Genomic DNA, 24,755 nt, shown 5'->3' on the forward strand with positions numbered 1-24,755 from the left:
CCCTTCTTGCCCCCGACTCAGACATGATAACCTACAAACAGCTCAGCCCGCCCCGTCTCCTCCCCTTTTAACTGCTCCCATGCCCTGACCGTTCTGACAAATGCTTCTGACAAATGCGAGGCCAGTGAAAACACCTGAGGCTTTTTCAAATGAACCTAGACCAAACTAAGTAATCCCACATGCTTAAAAAAACAAATCCTTTGAACCAACTTTTTAAGTTTGCTCTATTCAAACTGTATCGTGTAGATCGACTTAAACACAGTTTGGTGCCTGTACAGTTGTGGTCAGAGGATGAGGCCCCACAGCATGTCTGAGAGCCTCTCTCTCCCCAAATCTCTCCAGGGCCTGCTCTCGAGGATCCTCAACTTCTGGCAATTACCCAAAACCCCCAATTCTGTGAGAGCTTAATCTGGGTTAAGTGATAAGCAAGCTCTTTTGTCCCAGAGGTTTGGGAAATGTCAGATTAATCCATCCAGAGAGTTTCGTAGTAACATGCACTGTGGCGGATGCTCTAAGGGGAAGAAACTCGCACAACAGCAGCGTTTTCCAAGCGACAGGATGATAAGACGATAGGATCTTCCAGATTAGAACATTTTATGACATTACGGTGCCATCTGATATCGTTGGGGGCTTACTGGCCGGCTTATGTAGCCAGAAAAGAGTGGATATGCTTTCTGAAGCAACCAAGTCCCAGCATGCAGGGGCCGCCCAGGGCCCTGTGAGCCAGGAGCTCAGGAAGCAACGATCTTTCTGCCAGGGGAGCAGGGGTGTCCCCACGAGCTCCTGCGGCCAGAGAACGGAATCTGTTTCCAGCATGTTGGACGAGAGGGCGTGGCTCTCTTCTGCTTTCCGTCCCATCCGGACTTCCTTCTTAGCCTACTCACTTGGCTTTGCTTTCCCTTTTGCCCAGGTGCTAGAATGTGTCCTATTAGCAGATCAGGCAGGGCAACAAGCTTGCCTAACAGTGGCCGGCTCTCCGTCCACATTTAGAAAACGTCACAGGAGAGTCCATGCCTTTGTGAATCAAGGTAGTTCATTTATAAGTCAATAAATTTCACTTTGAAAATGCCAGGAGTGAGAATGGCCTCTGTCGTCCCCTGGAATCGTAAGCACAGGTCCCTGCTGAACAGAACTCGCTGAGGCTATGTACCCCAAGGAGTGTCACCTTCGTGGAGCTATGGACTGACATGACATAATGAGAGAAGAAGTGCTAGCTCACCCTGCCGGCACCCTCTGGGGAACCGGACCGTGGAATCAGGCAGAAGCTGGCCGCAGGTATGCGGAGCCCTGGAAGCCTGGCCCACGGTAGGGACGGGCCAGGACACCCCCCCCCCTTTTTTTTTAAAGATTTTATTTGACAGAGAGAGATCACATAGGCAGAGAGGCAGGCAGAGAGAGAGTTGAGAAGCAGGCTCCCTGCTGAACAGAGAGCCCGATGTGGGGCTCGATCCCAGGACCCTGAGATCATGACCTAAGCCAAAGGCAGAGGCTTTAACCCACTGAGCCACCCAGGTGCCCCCAGGGCACCCTTCTTACAGAGCTCACCGTCCAGCTGCGGTAGGTGGGCACAAACTCAAGTGGGCCAGTAAATAAGCCAGATCTTCCCAGGTAGCAATTTGTGATAAAAAGAAAAGCAGGGGGCGCCTGTGTGGCTCAGTTGGTTTAAATGTCAGCATTTGGCTGGGGTCATGATCCTGAGGTCCTGGGATCGAGTCCCCACATCGGGAGGGACTGAGCAGGGCGCTTGCTTCTCCCTCTCACTTGTGTTCTTGCTCACCCTGCTCTCTCTTGCACTCAAATAAATAAAAAGTCCTAAAAAAAAAAAAAAAAAAGCAAACAAAGCAAAGTAACATTGTCTGCATGGACGAGGGCATACTCTCTGTTTCTTGCCATAGATAATCAGGGAAGAAAGCTAAGGAAGGACTTCTGGGCTCAGGCATCCGTGTATGAGTAGATCCTCAGAAGTAATGCTGTATTCGGGAAAGCCTGCGTGGAGCTGACCATCACCTCCTCCAGATCCACCACTGTCCTGCACTGAATAGGGCCCTAAGTGTCTGGTTGATCAGAAACCTCAGAAAGTGACCTTGTTTGGACACAGGGTGTTGCAGATGGCATCAGGCAAAGGTCCTGGATGGACGCACCCTACAGGATGCCTGGGAGGCTCAGTGGGTTAAGCCTCTGTCTTCAGCTCAGGTCATGATCCCAAGGTCCTGGGATCGAACCCCGCGCTGGGCTCTCTGCTCAGCGGGGAGCCTGCTTCCCCCTCTCCCTCTGCCTGCCTCTATGCCTCCTTGTGATCTCTCTTTCTCTCTCTCTGTCAAATAAATAAAATATTTAAAAATATATATATGTGTATATGTATGTGTATATATACATATATATGTTGAAAAAAAAAAAAAGAAAGAAAGCATCCTGCACTTAGGGATGACTGGTGTCTTTTAAGAGAAAGGAAAACGCGATTTAGACTCAGACACAGGGAACAGCTGTGTGAAGACCGTGAGCGTGGGAGGACCTGGAGCCGAGCCTTCGGAGGGGCCAGGCCCAGCCCCACCTTGACTTTGGACTGGCCTCCAGAACCGTGAGTGGATACCTCTCTGTTATGGTCAGCCACCACGAATCTGTGGTAATTCGTGGCAGCCTTAGGAGCCTAATCCAGTCACACATAGAAATAATGAACATTTCTCATGAAGTCACAGCACCGGAAGCGCACACCCTCTTCCAGGACCCCTGCCTACTACCGACAAATACGTCCTCGACCCTGTGACCCGGTGATGGCTGTGAGAAGGACGAGAACACATGGTGGTGGTCGGACCAGGGGCCAGGAGTCTCCAGGGGCTACAGCGGAGAAATCGACAGCAGATGGCGCAGGAATAAACTGACTAGCACTATGACCAGGGGAGGGACGGGCAGTCAGGACCCAGACAAGGCCTGGTGGAAGTCGGGCTTTCTGACTCTGGGGCCTTGGCACACCCCTCCACACCCTGCTCCACGGTGGAGCGAACCAAGGAGCCATGAGAGACACGCTCAGAAAGGGGCCTGTCCACAAGTCCCCTGCATTTGACTGGGTAAAAGAGTGGCAGGAGAAAAGCAAGAATGTAGCATTTGGGTTGCAAGTAATGGGTGCAGCGCTGGGATCAAGAGGGAGAAGTTAGAGATTAAAGTAAGAGCTCCTTGGGAGGCCATGGGAATGGCGAAGTACCCAGCACGTGTCCTTAGCACGCAGGTGGGGTCCCTGGTCCGCAGGCTCGTTCTCAGCTGTCCCTCGCACTAGAACGAGGCTGTTAACACGAGAGGAATCCCAGCACAGCAGACTCATCTGTTTCCCTACTAGTGCTCCTCCAACCTGCACAGCAGATCTCACGCCTGCACCTGCCCTGCCTGCACAGCCCCCTGTCCTCTGGGGCTGCCCAGCCCAGCCCCAGCCTCCTTACTTGCCTTGATAGCAAGTCCTGATGGGGCAGAAGCCACAGCTGCCCCTACTACAAATCACCCTAACATTCAACACAAAGAACACCCGGGAAGTAACACTAGCCTCACACCACACCAAGCACCTAATAAAGCCAATGGTGTGTAAATGGAGCTGAATAATTAGATTTCCCCCATGCAGCGACAGGACCTGATGCGACAGGACCTGATTGGATGCAAAACACAATTCATTTGACTGGGTCCCAAACAAAATGCCTGTGGTGTGTGTGGGTACACACTGACACACACACATACTTAGGATTGAGTTATCCCAGGATGGGGAGCCTGTTGATTTTCAGGATGTCTTGATTCTGCCCGCTGCTGCTTTTCTTCACAGCTCTCACTAACGAGCGTAGCATCCCAGGGGAATGGGGGGGTGGCAGTGGGGGGGTGGGGGGCAGCCGGCTGAGGCTGCTGCACCTGCTGTTAGTGGGAATTTCTGCTCTACTCTCAGAGCCGGGTGCCTGCTCTGTGCACACTGCTCTGGGCAGAGCCCCCCTCGATTTACCTTTGCAATCTGCACACACCAGTTGAGCAGGTACTGGGAGCCGATGTTGTCCTTGTGCTCGCGGACGTAGTCCAGGAGGCAGCCAAAGGGCATGAGCTGTGTGATCAGCTGGACTGTGGAGGTGAGGCAGATGCCCAGGAGGCGGCAGACATGTGGATTGTCCACACTGGCCATCACGTAGGCTTCCTGTGGGGAGGAGCAGAGAGCAGAACGTTAGAAGGGCTCTGCACCGTGGCTGAAGGGAGAGGAAGGCAGACCCCTTTCCAGGTTTAAAAACATTTATAAAAAAGCAAAGCGCAAGTATGATTTTGAGTTCCAAAATGTGTACCGGGGGAGGACAGGGTGTCCCATGAAACATTCAGTGCGATGGACATTTACGCCGGGACTGTCATTTTGTGGCACAGCACACCCTCTGAGCGCGATGCAAGGACTTGCCTGGACAGAGAGACCCAGGCTGTGTGCCCTAGTGGCAAAATATTGAACAAAAATGGGACCTGATGTCTCTGGATATGAGCGCGGCTGGTGCCTGCGTTGGTGAGGACTCTGTCGCAGTTTAAGAAGTCAGCACCTGCAAAAATCCACGTTTGGGTCCCTAAGGCTCGACTTTCCCACTGGACTGAAACACACACGCAGAGGTAGGGCCGCAGGAAAGCTCCCGGCCGGCCGGGGTCATTGGAACCAGACTTCGCTTCCCACCAGGGCTGGAGACGCCCCTCCAGTGGGCCTGTTTCAGGCCTTGAACTGGACAGAGGGCAGCACTTAACGGGAGTCCCAGCCTCTGCCGGCAGCTCAGGATTCATTTCCGGACAGAGGTGGTCTGTGTTGCCCTCTGCCTCAGTCTCGAGATGGGAAACCACGCTACTCTGCGAGGTGCCCCACTCATTCGACTGGCTGCCAAAGCAGGAGCCTTTGTGGACCCAGATCCATGCCTGTGGGCTTTATGTGAACCCTCCTCCTAGTCTTGGGCAGAGGAAGGGCAAGTGTGCATGCAGCAAGGGCCCTCCTCTCTCCCATCAGACCGAGAATTAGGGGACACTCGCTTTCCTCCCATAAATTCTCCCTTTCAAACACAAAAGGTGGTGACCTTGAATTCAGTTGTGAAAGGGACCACATGGCCAGTCAGAGGGAGCTCTGAGGTTCCTTTTTGTATTTCCAGACTGCCGTGGGTGGGGTGTGGACTTGGGGACGCGGAGTGGCTGGGATGAGAGCACTGAGGTGACCGAGGAGAAGACAGAGTGGGGCTAGGGGTGGAGGCACAGACAGGGATTCCTAAACCCAAGCCAGACCACACCTTGTTTCTTGCCTTAAGCCCTCCTCCGGCCTCACAGTTCCTGGGCAGCCCCATGCCTAGCACAGCTGACCCTCCTCCAGAAACCACCCCCTTCCCACCCCCCTAGCTCTCTCAAACCTCCTTCAGGCCCTCGCCCCTAAGAGGGCCTTTGCCTGGAATGCCCTTCCACCTCCGCTTTCCTTGTCTGATGACTCCTCCTCCGCCTCCGCCTCCTCCTCCAAGGGGCCTTCCTGATTCCCAGGTCTTAACCTCTCCTGGCATCTTGTCATTTTTTTCCTTGGCCGGGAACTTGCTCAAATGCAAATTCTTGGGCCCCACCCAGGCCTACCTTGTGAGAGGCAAGGAGGTGGAGCCCAGCCCAGCCCAGCCTCCCTTTGAACAAAACCTCCAGGGGGTTCTGAGGGGTTTGGAGCTCTCTCCATAATCTGCACTTGAATACTTGTGTGATTTTGTAAAATGTCCTCCCTCCCCACTGAGCTCCTTGCTGGAAGGACTGCATTCTCAGCTCCCAGCATTTCCTCAGTGCTTTTTGGCACTCTCTTTTGCTGGCAAACAAACACTGCTATTTACTGCCTCAGTATCCCCTATATGTTCCTGCTGCCTGGGCAAGTCAAGTGAGTACCTCGGCCCCACGTCTTTCCTCTTTTGTCTTTGCAGAGGTACCGAACACTTAGGCATAGAAGAGCCTCCAAAATGTCAGGTCTGGACTACGCTGCAGTCACACAAAGCCAGAAATTTAAAGCAAGCCAGAGACGACACACTTCCATTAACAACAACAGAAGTTCCCGTAGCTTTTAATGTTCGCTGTCTGGAAGTTTCCTGAGTGGTTCGGCCCTCTCCTTGCAAGTTGGGCCGGCCTTTCTTCTTCTGTACTGTAAACATCATATCACAAAATCAGAGAGCAGACATGTGATTCTGAAAGACCTGCAAACATCAGGGCTGTTGATAAAAAGTAGGAAAGCCCTATGTGCTTCTAAAAAGTATGGAAAGCCCCATACGTGCATTTCTTCTGAGGCCCAGTGACGTGAATGGCTAACCAGAGACACTCTGTGTCAGATCTGGGGCCCCAGGTAGGTCTCCCCACAAGGGCGACACCCTCTGCAAGCCCCCTCGTCACCCCACGGGTCCTGTGGCCTCCCGTGGTGCCCCGCTCAGTGCTCCACTGACCGGGCTACCAGAGAGCTCGGGACCTCCCTACACACACAGCACATACACAAACGTTTGCATTCTTTTTCCACTGCCTGCCCTAAATTTAAACTGGAAAGTCTATGGAAAAATTAATAGGCCATGCGATTGCCAGAAAAGCACAAATCACGTCTCTCCCCCAAGTCTGGGAAACCGTACAACCATAACACCAAAGAAATTCTCTGGCCACTCCTATTTTCTCAAGATCTGGTTGGGATTTGGATACATATTGTATTCATTTTGGAGGAGAGAAAAATCTGCAAACCAGAGCAAGTTTGAGCAGACCATCTGTTGCGGGGCTGTGAGGAGCTGACCTGGACCTGGGCATCGGGGAATAGAGCACCGGGCGTGGGTGTCGGGCCACACAGAGGCTGGAGTTGGGCCAGATCCCCATCCTCTTAAAATCTGATAGAGCCGCAGAACGAGGTCATCACTTCCGCCCCACCCCCAAGGACAATGGAGACGCTGTTCTTCGTATGTCCTGTTTGGTGCGCTGCAGAAGTTAAAGCGAGCTTTGTTCTTAGCTGTTTATCTTGGAATCTCAAAGGTGTACTGTGGCTCGTAGCAAGAATGCTTGGTATTCTATAACAATCTCTGACCTGGGCGCTCCGGCCAGGCGCCCCTGTTCAGAGACCCCAAGGCTGATGTCTCAGTCACATGGCTCGGAGGCTCTGTGACCTTGAAAGTCTATGACTTTGTCCCCGTTGCCAAGATGATCTTCGGTGCCTGCCTTCTTGCTGGTCTCCCTCCTCTGTGAACTACTTTAGGTTGAGAATGGGGGGGGGGGGGAGGACTCCTCTAGATTTTCCACTCCTTCAGGGGAGGCATATACTTAGCTTTTGGAATGAAGAGAAAGGATCCCTACATTTTTGAAATTGTACCAATTAGCTAAGCCTCAGGCCGCGGCTTAAACTAGAGGCTGCCCGATGGGCATGCCGGACTTCGGGGCCTGATCCCCGAACAGGAATCAGAGTATCAAGAATTTGAGGAGCAGAACCATTTACAAGGGAGTGTGAGCATCTCAATGGACGCATGCAGCCTGATGGGCTGTCCGGTCTCAGAATTCACCTGCTCCTTGGCTCACTGCTGAAACCGGCCTTGGATGTGACGTGCTGGGCACTAGGTGTTATACACAATGGATGAATTCTTGAACACTACATCTACGTGGGCTAATTGCATTTAAATTAAAAAAAAAAAAAAAGAAAAAAAGAAACTGGCCTTGGACTCACTGGCTTTTGCTTCCTAAATGTAGCAGACTCTCCCTGCCCCTCCTTTCCTTCAGGGGCTCCCCATGGCCCAGGCATCATGCTGCACTGATGGGACTCCTGAGTTCTGGGCACACTGAGCTTCAGGAAAAGCAAATGACAAGGCGTCCAGCCCGTCACCCAGGAACTGCAACAGCTGTGATGTGAAACCAGAACGAAGGCGGGAATAAAATAATGGAGGGAGAGAAGAAGCAGTTCTCACTGCGGTCAAGTATATGAGAAGTACAAGAGAGGAGATCGTAAGAGTTCTCACAGCAGGGAGACACTTCTTTTCTTCCTTTGCTTTTTCTTTTTACTGGATTTACAGGCAGTGAAGGATGCCAGCAATGTGTACCCCAGTCACTCCCGTGTAAGTCAAGCCATCCTGCTGTATTAATTCAGCTTACACTGTGCTGTGTGTCTGTTACATCCCAGGAACACTGGGGGTGGGGACCCCAAAACAAAACAAAACTTTTCCAAAAATTGGAGACAGAAGAGAGCCGGAGAGAGACGAAACAAGAGGAAAAGAGGGACTCCCTTTTTAGACTTCTCAGTGTTTATCTCCCCCACCCTGTACCTCACAAAAGCAGGTCTCCCCCAGTTTTTGGGGTCTGGGAGGTCCTTGGCAGTGAAAACTACTTCCCTCCCAGAGCAGAGCCATTGTCCTCAAAGGCGACCCTTACTCTGTGTCGCAAATATTGCTGAAACCCACACCTCAGCGTTGTTCTGTGAGCTTTCTTAGAAAGTCTTGAATAAAGAAGAATGAATTAAGGAAGCAAATTTGGCAAAAAAACATTTTCTGTTTAACAGTATAGGTGAGGCAGCTCTAGGTTCTAGCTGAAGAGACATCCCAAATGTATCTCTCGTGGTTACGCTGACATGAGTTGATGTAAAGCTAACAGGACTGCACGTGAACTTGTAATTTCGCTTGATAAGTATCTCCAGTTGGCTGTTGCCTTGTACTAATATGTCATCTTTCCCTGAGAAGCGTGCCAGAGTGGGGCTCTCCCCATAATAGTAAAGGAAAGAAGCCTGTGGGAAGAATTTGGAGTCTAGAGTGGTCATGCCACTGGGAAGTTCACTGTGTCGAAACACAGTTTTCTAAAAGGCCTTGTTTGGTATATAATGTGTGGGTTAGAAGTGAGAGTGGGGAATATTACATTTGGCTCTTGTCCTTCCTAACTACAGGACAACTAAATTCTCTAGATTTCTGAGGTGGCCATTTTGTTTTTTCTGACTCTGTTTCCCTAACCTCCCGCTAAGCCTCCCTCCCTTCTCTTTCTCTGGCTCTGCCTTGGGACGAGAGCAAATGTTTGGCATGTCCCACCATACTCAAAGGCTAACAGTGTTAACAACAAGACCCCATCTGTCCAGTGGATTTTCCCGAGTATCCCTTAAAAGCGGGCTCTCCCACATTGCATGGTGGCCCCTCTTTTGGACAACCTCTGTTTAAGAGGATGTAGCCCCTTTATTGGCTAGTGAGGGTTCAGAAAAGGTGAAGAAAGTTCAGTGGGATTCAAAGTAAAGAAATGAAAATAATCTTGTGGAACATTCCTAAGTCTTACTCTAGAAACTAAAAAAGGACACCAGAAATAACATACACATTATTTGGGGGCAAGTACGGAAGATGGGCAACTGTTTCTGGAGTTTATGAAGCATCATACTGTAATCCCAGGCACCTTTAAAAAAGCCATTTCAAAGATAACCTGGTGGAGCCAAATGGAAATGCGTTTCGAAGGCAGAAATAGCGATGGGCTGGAATCCTACGCCAACCACGTAAACGTGAGCAACCTTCTTAACGCTACAGGCTGGTCAGGAGGGTTCACTGTGAGTGTGTGTGCAAAGCAACTAGTCCTGAGACTGGCCCTTGCTGGACATTCAACGACTGTGAGTTTCTATCATTTTGGGAGAGAAAGAGAGAGCAGAATTGAAGATGTGACTCTTCTCTTCAGAAGAAACCCTGAGAGGGAATTACACCAACGGCAGCTAGAAAGAAAAAAAAACATGAAAAGTGAACAGCTAAAATGCGATGATGAAAAGAAGTCTAAAATGGGACAGTGAGCTGTTAGATACCAGAAAATGTGGCTTCTGACGTCCGGGCCTGTGGAAAACTAGAGAGCAAAGGAGAAACTTACATCAAGAATTTCCTTGTTGGCTTTCGGAGATGTGGCTTCTCTTAATTCCTTGATGGCCACGGGAATTTTAACCTTCTCACCTTCTGGGATCCAGAGTCCCTGAGATGAGGAGGGAGAAAAGACATTAACTGGCAATTGTCATACTATGCAATATGCTGACTCGTGAGACAGACAGACTTTACCAGTGACCCTGTCCCAAAGGGCGAGGGACCTTAAGCACAGCTCTGTATTCTGAGGCCATCAGAGCTGGGAGCCATGACATCTCAGCAGCTCTCCTGCTATCACGTTCCATGAATCAGAGTCATTAGTTTAAAAAAAAAAAAAAAACCCTAAGCATGTGTCAGTTACACCACCAGTGTGGATCATTTTGTCCAGAATTCTGAGATACTGGGTGTCGGGCTCACTGAAATCAGACCTGATGTAATAGGATCCAGAAAAAACAAATTAAGAGGAGCTGTTTTGACTTGGACTTCATTTGGACACTGTCACAGAGTGACAGGCAGCCCTTCTTCAGACTCCCTCTCTGCCACCCACCCCTTTACAAAGTCACCACTATCATCCCTGGAAACTTTTGATGACTGTATAAGGGTCCCACAGGACCATTTAATTTGTCACCATGGTTATACAAGATTTCCTTTTGAGAACCTGGAGAAGACATTGGAATGTCCAAACCATGAGCAACACAAAAGTAGATAAAGTTGATACACAGAAGACAGCCCAGGACTCTGGATTTGCGCATCAACCCACATCCCCAGAAGTCTTGGCGTCCTGGTGGCCTCACCTTGTACACCGTGCCAAATGCTCCAGAGCCCAGCACCTTGATCTTTTTGAATTCTGTTTCCTTTAAGATCCTCAAGAGAGCTTGGTTGGGAGCTTCTCCGCTGGGCGTAAGAGGCTCAACAAGCTGTGAGAGATAAGGAAGAAAAGCCGCTGGTCAATGCTCCGGCCTGTGTGGAAGCAGGCGTTGGCCAAGCCCAGACACAGCCATGCGTGGATGTGCTTCAGCCCAAAGAACCTGCCACACTCACTCGAAAGAAGAAATGCACACCTTCTCAAAGAACTTCACGAAAGGTATGTTGACAAAGGGACTCCCTGGTACAGGAATCCTTGAACAGAACAGCTCCATTTCAACAAATACGATTTCTACTTCCAATTAGCTGGATTGAGAGAATTTTGGTGAGGAAACCTTTCAGAGGGTTGGTCATTTTGGTAGCCTGTTGGGCATCCTAACACGCAAATGCCTTTATGGTATGAGCTGCTGTGGTTCTCTCCTCCCAGGGACTCTGGCTTCTGACACTCTGCAGGATGAGGATGCCAGCTGAGGACCCATTCACATTGTCACATACAGAGCTGAAAAGGCAACAGCACTGTGTAGACAATGGGATTTTCCACAGTTAGCTTCTCAACCACGTGCCTTCCCAGGAACCAACACCTATGCACAAGCCTTTCCGTACACATATATGCGTGTTGTATTTACACAGGACTCCCCACAGATTGGTAGCTATGTTGTGAGACTTAATTCATTCCAGAGCTGTACCCAAATGGGACTAATTGTTTATAATGGGACATTTAGAGATTCTTTCTGGTTTTTCCACCATCAGAAATAAAACATAATAATACAAACATATACTTAAAATACAAAATCTTGAAGGGCAAGACATGGCAGGAGAGCCCTTGTTTCTGTCCAGGAAGCTGGGATAGGGGCATGGGCAGGACATGCCGGGCCTGGGCACCCACTCACCTCTCTTTCTTGCAGCAGTCTACGAAGGGTTCGCTTCCGGACAATATGGCGCCGGCGCAAAAAGAGGCCCACCCCGAGGGCCACCATCACCACCAAGAAAAGGCCGCCCACAATCCCAATGGCAATGGGTGGGATCTTGTTCCTGGAATGAGAGGGAGACATGGCAAAGTGAGGCCTGTGGACAGATTTCATTACATTGACATTTTTTTTTTTTAATATTTTATTTATTTATTTGTCAGAGAGAGGAGCGAGAGTGAGCACAAGCAGACAAAGTGGCAGGCAGAGGCAGAGGGAGAAGCAGGCTCCCTGCCGAGCAAGGCGCCCGATATGGGACTGGGATCATGACCTGAGCCGAAGGCAGAGGCTTAACCAACTGAGCCACCCAGGTGTCCCATTACATTGGCATTTTATGATTTCCTACATTTTTTGACACTTTGACATCAATCAACATCATCTCAGAAAGTAGGTACCATGTGGCTTCTAAACAGAGGAAAGAACATCAAGAGTTTCTAGGGTAGTGTTTCCACCTTCTTGAGCATTAGAAGGTCCTCCCTCCCAGCTTTTTTACATTTTTTTAAATTGAGGTATCCTTCGGACATCTCCATATGACAACTGTATTTTAATCTACTGATTAAGAATCCACAAAATTCAAAAAGTAACTCAGACTCCCATAATGCTTTTCATATGAATCTGCATTTACCCCCAGAATCTCTCCATTCATCTGAACTAGAAGGCCACTGCATAAAACATGCATTGTCTCCTGGCTTGCCTGGGTGAAGGCACCCTTTCCATAACGTTCAGCCTCTTTGAAGGGTCCTTGGCTTTCAAGATGGGACCACAGCCCTGTGGAATGCTTTATGAATAAGCGTGGGGGAGGTTATAAAGTGATAGGCTTTAACCATAAAAAGCATGATCGTCATAAATCAGTGATGTCACCGTGTATCAGCAAACCACTTTACAGCACTCCTTTTTCCCACTATGGGTGTGCTCGATTTCAGGGACGGCAAAAACCTCCAACAGAAGTTCTGGAGTTCACTGGGGGAAAAGAGCTATCTGGATTTGTGGATTCTGAATTTAGAATCTTTATAAAATTATTATTCTTAAGTATCTATCCCCTTTGAGCTTCTGGCAAGCTTCATATTTTCTGGAAGAAATGTTAATGAATATCAAAGATTAATTAGCATCATTAGCACATAACTATCCCAGCATCCTTACAAATTTCTTGTCAGTGGGTCAAAGGTGCTCCATGAAAATGGTATCTACAACACTTTCTCCTTAGTGAATGCAAAACTTGTCTCCTGCATTATGCCATCTCCTCAATTAATGCAGTTTGCATTAATGAGTTTTTACTATATTGAAAGGAACACTAAAATGATACAAAGAATAATTACAGAGTACGCATGGGTTCCGTGGGGAGCTATAGTAAGGGTAAGTGAATAAGAAGAGAAGAAAAAGTAGAGTCTATATAACAATGAATGGTCACAGACTAGTTTCAAGGTGGGGCTTTGATGAAAAACCTCATTATGAATGTACTGATTATAGTGTGAAGATAGGACAAATTTTGCTGATGTAGGCTCAGCAAAGAGGAAAGGATGAAAGGAAATCTTTATCTCTGAGAAACTGCCTTACTCGTCTTTCATGTTTCACTTGATAGTAGGTAGGATTTATTATCATGGCTAAATCTGGGGCAGAAGAGTCAGCCAACACGGAAGCCAGGTCGTTGAAGAAGGGACTGTGTAGACATTACTAGAAATGGAAGAGATGCCTGGAAATTCGGTTAGTGTTGGGTTATGTCAGGAATGGCAAAGAGGTGCCTTGTGCCTAATTCCGATTCCTTGCTTGACATTGTTAATTGATAATACCACATACTCTTTCCTGATGAGTCTGACCAGGAATTCCCAGTTCTGCTTTTCTTAGTACAGCATTTCAAGCAATGATGGCAAATGAATCAGAATTGAAATGCTAAAGGAAGTCACTGTTTAGAATAGGTTAGTTGGGGAGAAAAATGACCTCAAGCTGGAGCTCTTTCATCAAACTTGAAGGTCTGAGATGCGGTCCACTGGGTCAGCAAGGACGAAAAGAAGAGAAGCTAGGAGAAAGATCTGAGGAAACTGGTGTAACCAAAGAAGTCAGAAATAGGCTCCATGTAAAGAGAAGCACTGGGCACTGAGTGCTAGTGCCACACAGAGCCAGGTCCCACTGCTCATACCCTGTGTCCCCTCCCCCGAACACACTAACAAAGTAGGCAGGGGAGAGGTGGGGAGAATCCGCAGGGTGGTCTCAGCCAGGGATGCTATGCTGGCCCAGAGAAGAACCTGTCAATGCAGAAGGCGATCAGAAATGCGGGAAAGTAGGGCACCAGGGTGGCTCAGTGGGTTAAAGCCCCTGCCTTTGGCTCAGGTCATGATCCCAGGGTCCTGGGATCGAGCCCCACATCGGGCTCTCTGCTCAGCGGGGAGCCTGCTTCCCTTCCTCTCTCTCTGCCTGCTTCTCTGCCTAATTGTGATCTCTGTCTGCCAAATAAATAAATAAAATCTTAAAAAGAAAAGAAAAGAAGAGAAAAGAAAAGTGTGGGAAAGTATTGTCTCTGCCCACACAGTCTTTGGACATTTCTGAGAAGGTCCGCTGGACACCGTTACGACACTTACCCTTCTATCGTACAGCCTTCAAGACCTGGCCCGTCACAGCTGTAGGAATGGAGAGAAGAACACACATTTGAATCACTCTGCTTCTTCAGTATTTTGTCTGAGGTTTTTTTTTTTTTTTTCCCCCCTTTGGATATTTTATTTATTTGAGAGAGAGTGGAGAGAGAGAGCGAGAAAGAGAAAGCATGAGCAGGGGGGAGGGACAGAGGGAGGAGAAGCATGTAGGTCTCGATCCCAGGATGCTGGGATCATGACCCCAGTTTAAGGCAGATGCTTAGCTGACTGAGCCACCCAGGCGGCTCTTAGAGAGTTTTTAATTAAGTCACAAGGCAACACGTTTAAATTACTCTCCAATCATTAAGATCACCAGCAATCCCCATTTTGTGGCTGTGGTTAATCTACTTTGCATTGTTTCATTTATTCATTCTCCCAGCAAGTATTTCTGAGTGTGTACTCTGTGACAGGGACTGTTCCAGCATTGAGCCAAGGGGACAGTTTCTGGCCTTTGCTATTAAGATGTTTTGATGTACACCTCGTGATATAGGTATAGTTGTCTCACGTCAGGCTCTGGGATGTCCATATGGGCTGGGGAGTAGAGGGCCCAAGACTAGAGCCAAACTGATCAAGGAGCAGGTAGGGAGGAACAGATGAGGGAAGACAAGTCTCGGTGGCAGGGAAATGACAGTGATGATTTCAGACCCAGAAAGCCAGGGGTGAGGGGAGGAGCTGGCTTCATTCCCTCCGAAACAACCGAAATGTGTTACATGCATCAGAGTCAGCCCTGGTCTTCCATGACCCCTGAGCTGCTGGGCTCCCATTCTAGTGGGGGAGGCCACCATCCCTTATTTCAATTACAGGATGATGTAAAAAGGCAGAATCCGTGGGCTCTGAGAACAGCAGCATTTGCCAATACAAACATCAGTAGGAAAGCAAAATACTCTAATTAAACGGAAAAGACAACTCATGCTGTTGTGCATGGATGGACCGACAGAGCGTGATGCTAACTGAAATGAGTCAGACAGAAGGACAAATACTGTAAGAGTTCATCTATATATAGGGCCTAAAAAAAAACAAAAAAACAAACGAACACACCAACAACAGAGATAGACTCATAAATACACGTAAATACATAAATACCACAAACCTGTGGTTACCAGAGGAAAGGGCGTAAGGGGGAGGGACATAACGGGTGAAGGGGTTAAGAGCTACAAACTTCCAGTTGTAACAACTAAGTGATGGGGATAAGGAGTACAGCATAGAAAATACAGTCAATAATGTAACAATTCTGTCTGGTGACAGGTGGTGACTACACTTTTTGTGGTGAGCCCTGCATAATGAATGGTATTGTCGAGTCACTATCTTCTACACCTAAAACAAATATAACATTGGGTGTCAGCTGTATTTTAGTTTGAAAAAGGAGGCAGGGGAGATGACCATTTCGTGGCCTGGGAAAGGATGAAGGACTACATTTCAAATTGCGAATGGGATGGGGGTGCCTTCGAGCACCTCATTTCCTATCTCAGTCAAGGGCTGGGATCTGTACACTTCTCTTGGAGGGAGAGGGTCTGTTCCCTGCCCTCATTTCTATACTGTCCTGCTCCTTTCCCCCCAGGGCCTTTGGGCCTTCCTCTCTACATCACACACACACACACACACACACACACACACACACACACACACACAGGCTTTTCAGGCTGTGGGATGCACACTTTATTACCTCCTATGGAAACCAAAGTCAAAGACAACAGGCATCATTGATGAATGACCACTGACTGATAAACTCATACCCTACTCAAAATAACTCTGCTCACTCCCTTTATCCCAATCCCTCACCATGCCTGGCAGTCCCCCAAAAGGGAACACTCTGCAAAGTGAGTGCAAATGGAAATTGTGAATTTGGGGACCACATGCAGGGATGTTTGAGAAAGGCCAGTTTACATCTGAAGAGGTGACTGGCAAGGACGGAGACAGGCCAGGTGCTAGCAGGGAGTCGATTTGAGTAGCGAGATGAAGAGGTCTTTGGGAAAGCTGATTTGCAGAAATGACTGCTGAATATGAAGTAAAAGAGGCCATCGCATATTATCCTTTAATTGCGTCAGAAAAATTGCTCCCTATCTTCCACTCAATTCATTCTTTTCGGTTACATGTAATTAGAACAAGAAACACTTCTGTCCTGCTTCTTCACCTGACATGCTCTCACTCACCCATAGGTACAGTTGGAATGACACAGGTGGCACACGCGATTGGCGTCTGCAAACTTCCAGACCAGGGTGTTGTTCTCTCCCATGATGCCAGCCGGACAGGTCTTGACGCAGTGCGGGCCGTCGATGTAGTGCGCACACTTGACACAGCTGTCCGGTCCCTGTCAAGATCGAGGACGACCTCTCTATACATGTTTCTTTCTCTTTCAAAACTGAACTTGTTACTTAAAATACTTACTGTGAAAACAGCCAAATAATAATAGAAGTTCTTCAAGTAGAAAAACGACAGGCTCATCTGGGATTGCTATCGCTTGACAGGGCCGCTGCTAACAGCTCACTATAAAGTCTTCCCAACTTTAAAGACATTTCATATATAACTATACTAAATACTTCATTACATTTTGCTTAACAGATTATGGGCATCCATCTTTGTCAAAACCATCTAATTAGTCTATGAGTACATTTACATCTTTATTGCTCAGATGAACTTTCTTGCATAACATGTTTGAACTTAAAGGAAGACTGTGGGAAGCCAGACTTGCTGAGGCAAATGCAAGAAAGCCTATATCTCTGTATTTTTAGGGACAACAAGGTGGAGGCAAAATGAACAGTGGACTGTGCTAACTTTGATTCTGGTACCTGCACGCTTCACAAAGGGACTGAAATGAAATGGGCAGGGAGGGATGTCCCTATTTTGTCCAAAGACTGAGTGTTCTCAGAACTAGAGCCATCAGATGACTAAAGTCAGTATCACCAACTGATTTATCTCGATGAAAATGTACCCTAACACCATGTGAACTTATAAACCATTGGTTTACTTTGTAACCTGCCATGTTGGCAGCCTATGCCTCAAAACACAGCCTTCTGCCCAATTCAGAGACAACTTCTGAAAAACGTTTTTAATTAGTAGATTTACATATGGCTGTTGAAGCTCAAATCCACACACATGTCCTTAAACATAATATTAAGGATTAACTATAGTTAGGATACTGGTGTGATGGGGGACCTGAATTCTCATTTCTATTCTTTAAAATACAATGTAGATAGAAAACTGAATTTTGGAAAGTTTTGCTAGGTGTTTCTTTAGAAATGCTTTGAACTTCTCAAACTCAACACACACAAAAAACACACACAAAAAAGTCAAGAAATGGGCATAAGACATGAACAGACACTTCTCCAAAGAAGATATACAAATGGTTAACAGACACATGAAAAAATGTTGAACATCAATCGGCATCAGGAAATACAAATCAAAACCACAATGAGATAACACCTTACACTGGTTAGATGGCAAAAATTAACAAGGTAGGAAACAACAGATGTTGGCGAGGATGTGGAGAAAGGGAACCCCTCTTACACTGTTGGTGGGAATGCAAGCTGGGGAAGCCACTCTGGAAAACAGCGTGGAGGTTCCTCAAGACATTAAAAATAGAGCTACCCTATGACCCAGCAGTTGCACTACTAGGTATTTACCCCAAAGATACAGATGTTGTGAGAAGAAGGGGCACATGCACCCCAGTGTTCATAGTGGCAATGTCCACAATAGCCAAACTGTGGAAGAAGCTGAGATGCCCTTCAACAGATGACAGGATAAAGAAGATGTGGTTCATGTATACAATGGAATTTACTCAGCCATCAGAAAGGATGAATATGTACCATTACGTTGAAGGGGATGTAACTGGAGAGGATTATGCTAAGTAAGATAAGTCAGTCAGAGAATGACAATTATCGTATGGTTTCACTCATATGTGGAACATAAGGAATAGTGTGGCGGACCACAGGGGAAGGGAGGGAAAACCGAATGGGAAGAAATCGGAGAGGGAGACAAACCACGAGAGACTCTGGACTCTGGGAAACAAACTGAGGGTTTCAGAAGGGGTGGGGGGATTGGGTAGCTGGGTGATGGGCATTAAGGAGGGCACGTGATATGATGAGCACTGGGTGTTATACACAGCTAATGAACTGTTGAACCCTCCATCAAATTGTAACAAAGTGTTATATGCTGGCTAATGGAACATAATAAAAAAGATAAAGATTTACATGAAATAAAAAAAATGCTTTGAATAGTTGTGAACTGATGTTAAATCAGAATTGAGGATGTTTGATTAAAGTGACGAAGCAGTGACGACAGATGTCAGAAATGGTGACAACTGGCTGACAAGGTATGCAGTCTACCACAGGCCTGTTGGTGAAAGAGTAGATGTTATTAAACTTGTTAGGAGGTGTTGGACAGGAAAGGTGAGTGCTCCTGCGCAATGGGGTGTGTGATGACGTCAGCTCAACCACAGCCTCTCTGGGACGCAGCTGTGAGGTCACATGTTGGCTCAGTGTTGTGGCTCTACTGCTGGGAGCCTTCTCCCTACGATGTAGGAGGGGCTAACATCAAACGCACTCCTCACCCGTCCCGTGCAGGTTACATTCATGGGCTGGGGCAGGCATTCCGGATGGCACTGTATACACTCGGAGTTCTCCACAAACTCCCTTGGCTCCCTGAGAGAAGAAAGGAAACTGATCAGCACCGTCTCCGTCTCCAGAGATCCTGCTTCAAAATGCTGGGTGGCTACAACCATCTCAGTTGATCCATCTGAAATTTCAGAGGATGCAAATCCTCTTTTCCAGCAATACCAAAAAATTTCAGGTCAACATGCAGCTGTGGGGAATCAGGACTCTACTGTGAGATCATAAAGTGACTGTATTAACTGAATCCTTGGTCATCTTTCCCCTCAACAAATACACAAGCTTCATTCATAATCCAAACATCTTCCCTGCATTATTCTACAAGGCGCAGTTTTTGTCTCTTAGGCAAACAAGCCAATACATGAAAAAGGTCATAGTCCTTAAGAGGTGACCTCATCCCCAACATCAGATTCATGGATATTTAAAGCAAGCTGGAGAAAAATGATTAACCGTAGATTAATGTACAGGAAAAGAAAGGAAAGACGTTAGAACGTACTCCATGGTTATTAACAAAAACCGTAAGTGTGCAATACAGGTGTGAAAAATTTTGCTTGTAAGAGTTTCGCTATTCCTCAGGATGTCCAGATCAATGTTAAGCAAGAAGACCACGTTGGATTGAAAAGACAGAACAGTGGTGGCAGCTACTGAGGTTGAAAGCTGCCTGGGAATTAACTACAGGTCTTCACTCCAGTGAACGAGGAGTGTTTACACCCCTCAACATGTTCCCTAAGTCCTCCCTCATGTCCTCAATTAAACCAAATATGCCCAATTAGTTCTTTCCTTCCCTTCTTCCCTGAGTTATAACACCTGTGGGAGGAGCCCATCCTGCAGGCTGAGTACTTGCTACCAGACAACGACATTCTTAACAGAAAGGGACCACCAACATGGTTATTTAAATTCCCCCCCCCGCCTTTTTTAAAGATTGTATTATTTATGTGAGAGAGAGAGTGCACACAAGTGGTGGGTTGGGGGAGGGGGTGTGGGAGAACCCGATGAGCAGGGGCTCTATCCCAGGACCCTGGGATCATGACCTGAGCCGAAGGCAGATGCTTAACCCATTGAGCCACCCAGGTGCCCCAGTTCCATCTCTCTTTAAAACGATGTAGAAACCATGAGACTTGTGTCTCTTTTGGAGCAGTAAGGATTGCACGGATATTTCTTGTTGAAATAACACTGTCAATTATACAACGTACTCGGTCAGGTTACTGAGCCGACCTGCTAAAGGGTTTGTACAGAACTGGACTTGGTCTTCTCATCTTGCTCCTGAATATTTCTGGATCTGTGCTATGGCCCAGACCCCGACAGTGAAACAAGAAGGGAGGTTTCCTGTACTCATATGTAATTCCTATGGCTCCTTCTCTCTGACAAAATTTCCTGTTCTTTAAATTAAAAAAAAAAAAAAAAAAAAAAAAAGCTTCTGCCTCTGTCCTTCAATTGTACTTTCCTATTTATTTTTAGTCATTATTCGAGGACCTTCAAAGCTTTATATCCATCTCAAGATTCCCAGAGAATCGACAGACTGTACTTCTACTGATTGCAGATAAATTCAAGAGTGGTTATGTGGTTGTTTATTCCTTTGTCCATGGTTACATTTAAAGTTATATGCATGGTTCAATATTTCTTGAACATAAAACAAAAAATTAATGAGGAAATGTAATTTATATTGCTTTGGACACAGTAGGGAGAGTGTCTCGCAAAGAAAAGTCTAGATGACTGTGGTCTCGGCCATATGAACCACTTATGACTTTTTCGTCTGTCTTGGGAACTCTGTGTGGCTTAGAAAAATAGCAGAGATTTCCAAAACAGAGACTCTATAAATTGGTGAACTGGCATAAGTCATGAAAAACGTTTGTTCATTTCCTTGTGTGATAAACAGCTGTCAACAAATACACGACAAAAAAAAAAAAAAAAAAAAAAAAAGGAAGAAGGAAAAAAAAAGCAATAGGATCAATGTGAACAACCATAAACCTAGAAAAACAATCTCCTTATCTTTTAGCAAAATCAAGGGGTTACAAAAGAACCTTACCCCTCCAGAACATTGCACTTCTCCACACATTCCTTGCCCCGGCTGACGTTTCTGCAGGACACACAGTCTTTCGGCTCTGGGCCCCAGCAGCCCTCTGATGAGCACAAAGGATGGCAGACGTGGCCCATGGCCTCTGGGAAGACAGGGTGAGCCACAAGGGGTCAGCTGCAGCACTGTGACTAGAGGGGCCAAGCGTGAACGCACCCACACCGGTAAATGAGGTGCTGGGTCCTTTGTGACCTTGAGCAGCATGGACGTGCAGAGGGGGAGGGGTGCCAAGAAGCAGGGACACCCAATTGGCTTCTCGAGGTCAAATGCAAGTTCCATTCTCCCCAGTGGGAGTCAAGAGTTCCTGGACTGGACCTGGGCAGCATTCCGCTGATGAATGTCACAGCTGATGGAAACACTGGGAAGGTTTGTGGTTCCTGCCATGTGCTGGGCACTGGGCCAAGAGTTTAACATGTAAAAATTTCATTTCATTCTCTCACTAACGGCAAGAATCACTGAGAAAGCCAAAGCCTGAAGAAACTATGTAAACCGATCAAGGTCTGGAAGCTAGGAAGGGCTAGAATTGGGGCATGAACGCAGACCTGCTTGTCCCAGTGACCAAGCAGTGCACATGCCCAGCTTCCACAGTGTCCTATGGCTCCCTAATCAGACTAGGAAATGTCAGCATAAAATGTTCATTCTATCTGCAGGCGTGTGCATGTGTGTTGCTAGCTACAGTCATCAGAGGCTGAAATGAACAGGGAGAAACCTATGGCTAACAGGTAAAATAATACAAAATTGATTTCCATTAATTACAAATAATCGATAGCTTAAGCCTCAAGGCAAATTCATCCTGTGAAATACGCGAACTGGAAACAATTCCAAGGAATTTGATATGGTAACTTCACAAATTAGGAATACACAGATTTCTTTTAATCTGCTTCTTCAGGAATGAAAATGTAATTGAAATGTTTGGGAATATTCTAGATTAAAATAAACGACCCAAGGGAATCATCTCCACAATCAGCCAGAGTGATTACTTACTGCAGCCTTTTTCATCTTTGTTGTTTATAATTTTGGTTTTCTGACTTGAAGTCCCAAATAGTTTTTTCCAGTTTATTGTATTCGCATAGCACAATTTTTTGTTTCCCGAGATGATCACATCCCCATCACTGATCTCCTTGAGGGAGCGTAAACCCAAGGACGTTATGTCCAGGCCGACGACCGCAAGAGAAAACTGACCACTACAGTGGAAAAAGAAACATAAGGTGAACAATTGCAAAAAGATTCTATCACTTAAAACCTTATTTTTATTTTCTGGACCACCTGATGTTTACTACAAACTGCTTGCCAGCGACTGTAAGTTATACTGTAGTATGTCTTTATTGCAACTTACAAGAGGTTTTTTTTAAGCAATAGGGAAAAGCCAGTTCCTTGTTTACTTAGTATTTTTGACTTCAGTGGCATATGGGGGGCTGAATAAATGTTAATGTCATTATTATATTTACTGCTTTTTTTTTTTTTTTTTTGGCCTGGGGATTGAAAGTATGTTCTATCTAACCTTTTAAATATCCAAATACTTGAAAAAAAAATCACAAGTTCATTTTTTCCATCCACCCACCCATTCATCTATCCATCCATCCACTCACCCATCTATCCATCCACTGGTCCATCTACTCATCTATGCGTGCATGCGTCCATCCATCCTTCCACCTCTCTATTCATCCATCCATCCACCCATCTGTCCATTTGCCCACTCACCTATCTATTCATCCATGGATTCACAATCCATCCACCCACTCACCCATTTGTCTCTCGACTTGTCCATCCACTTATCTATGGATGCATGCGTCCATCCATCCAGCCTTCCGCCTCTCTGTTCATCTATCTCCACCCATCTATGTACTCATCTATGCATCCACACATCCACCTATCCATCCAACTACCACTCATCTATGTATTCATCCATGGATTCACAATCCGTCCACCCACTCACCCATCCAGCCATCCATCCACCCATCTACCCACTCATCCATCCATTCATTCATGGATTCGTCCATCCAACCACCCACTCATCCATCCATCCATCCATCCATCCATCCATCCATCCACTGATGCACTGATCCATTCACCACCCATCCATTTATTGAACAAACATTCAAACGACCCAACTCTGTGCTAGAACTCTATATGTCTATCAATGGGTTTCCATCAAGTGACTGGATGAAAGTAATTCACGCTGAAGGGAGGGAAGTCTTGGACCACCAGGCAGGGCAGGAAGGCAAGAAAGCAGCTGATAGGTGCTGAGAACCAGGGGCTTCTACTGGAGCAGAAACCTGAAAGTGGGGAGGCCTGGGCAAGAGGTCTGGGGAAGGTGGAGGAGGCCAGAGCACAGAAGACTTTGGATACCTTCAGCTTGGTTGTTGTGTGCAAATGATGGAAAACCATAGGAAAGAGATCTGTACTTTTAGGAAGCTCACGGGACACCAGGACAGAAAATGGACCAGTGGAGACAGCACTGAATGAGGAGATATCAGGTAAAATGACAAGTTTAATGTGGACATTCCTGCTCTCCTTGTTTCTCTTTCTCTTCCAACACCATCCTCCTCCTCCCTTCCCACAACCTGGCTCCTGAGGAAAGCGAGGAGGCCTGTGTAGGAGACCTGTGTAGCACTACCATTTAGAAATTCTCTCTTGCCATGTGCCCACAGAAGCCTAGACCCTTGAACAAAGCCGGAGTCCCCTTCCCCTGGTGAGCCACACCTGGAGCTGGTGGTCACCCTGTCCCTGTGTATCACTGGACTCCTCATTAAATGTGAAAAGAAAAAAAAAAGTGATTCTAATTTTATTTAAATTCCTAAAACTAAGTCAAGTGGTACATCCCTGTCACCCAAAAAAACTGATCTCTCTTGTCTCTGCATTAATCTTGGGCAAAAGAAATATTTTTGAGAACTCAGAACAAAAGGGTTTTTCTGTGCAGTTAGTATCAGAGATGCAAAGCCAAGATGGTTTTTAAAAAGCAATATATATTTTATGTGTACTTGTTCTGATATTCTTTAATATTGAGTATCATGTTTAGGGTCAATTAACGAGTAATATTTCTAAGCATCAGAGTTTTTTTTTTTTTAGAAATTTTAAAACAATTTTTTTGGTAGATTATTAAGGTTTTTTTTTTTTAATTTTTTATTTGATGGACAGAGATCACAAGTAGGCAGAGAGGCAGGCAGAGGCAGAGAGAGGGAAGCAGGCTCCCTGCTGAGCAGAGAGCCTGATGCGGGGCTCGATCCCAGGACCTGAGCCGAAGGCAGAGGCTCTAACCCACTGAGCCACCCAGGCGCTCCTAAAATAAATTTTGACAGAGAGCGACACAGAGAGAAAGGGAACACAAGCGGAGGGAAGGGTGGAGGGAGAAGCAGGCTTCCCGCTGCGCAGGGAGCCCGATGTGGGGCTTGATCTCAGGACCCTGGGATCATTACCTGAGCCAAAGGCAGAAGCTGAACAACTGAGCCACCCAGGTGCCCCCACATCAGACTGTTTCTAAGGCAGGTTTGACAAAGAGATTCTCAAACTCTTCTTCCCCACAAAACTCATTATTACTCTTACCGTACCAAAGATACTTATATGTGATTTTTTTTTTTTTTTGTCAGAGTTGGAAAAGTGGCAATCCTGAACAAAACACTTATTGTTAAAAAGTCTCTCCACTCCCTCTGATAAGATGTGCTCATAAGGATATGTCACCTCAGTGGTCTTCTTGCCAAAAATGCACAACCTCAATCGAATCATGAGGAAACATCAGCCATTCTACAGAATGTTTGACCAGCACTTGGTAAAACTGTCAAGGCTATAAAGGATAAGAGTAGAAGTTGGGA

General features: G+C 46.7%; 1 protein-coding gene across 2 annotated transcripts in view; it reads right to left on the reverse strand.

The window, feature by feature from the left end:
* The window catches only part of EGFR (epidermal growth factor receptor), a 203,795-nt gene that overhangs the window by 20,954 nt on the left and 158,086 nt on the right, over positions 1 to 24,755 (reverse strand). For both annotated transcript variants that reach the window (XM_059170603.1, XM_059170604.1), the window contains exons 12-20: positions 21,931 to 22,130; positions 20,899 to 21,031; positions 18,815 to 18,905; positions 16,419 to 16,576; positions 14,218 to 14,256; positions 11,570 to 11,711; positions 10,610 to 10,732; positions 9,829 to 9,927; positions 3,974 to 4,159 (exon numbers count right to left, since the gene is read on the reverse strand). In XM_059170603.1, the coding sequence (XP_059026586.1) occupies positions 3,974 to 4,159; positions 9,829 to 9,927; positions 10,610 to 10,732; positions 11,570 to 11,711; positions 14,218 to 14,256; positions 16,419 to 16,576; positions 18,815 to 18,905; positions 20,899 to 21,031; positions 21,931 to 22,130 (1,171 nt within the window). The remainder of the gene's footprint in view (positions 1 to 3,973; positions 4,160 to 9,828; positions 9,928 to 10,609; positions 10,733 to 11,569; positions 11,712 to 14,217; positions 14,257 to 16,418; positions 16,577 to 18,814; positions 18,906 to 20,898; positions 21,032 to 21,930; positions 22,131 to 24,755) is intronic.

The sequence above is a fragment of the Mustela lutreola genome, chromosome 4, assembly GCF_030435805.1.
Source record: "Mustela lutreola isolate mMusLut2 chromosome 4, mMusLut2.pri, whole genome shotgun sequence".
In the NCBI taxonomy this organism is placed as follows: domain Eukaryota; kingdom Metazoa; phylum Chordata; class Mammalia; order Carnivora; family Mustelidae; genus Mustela; species Mustela lutreola.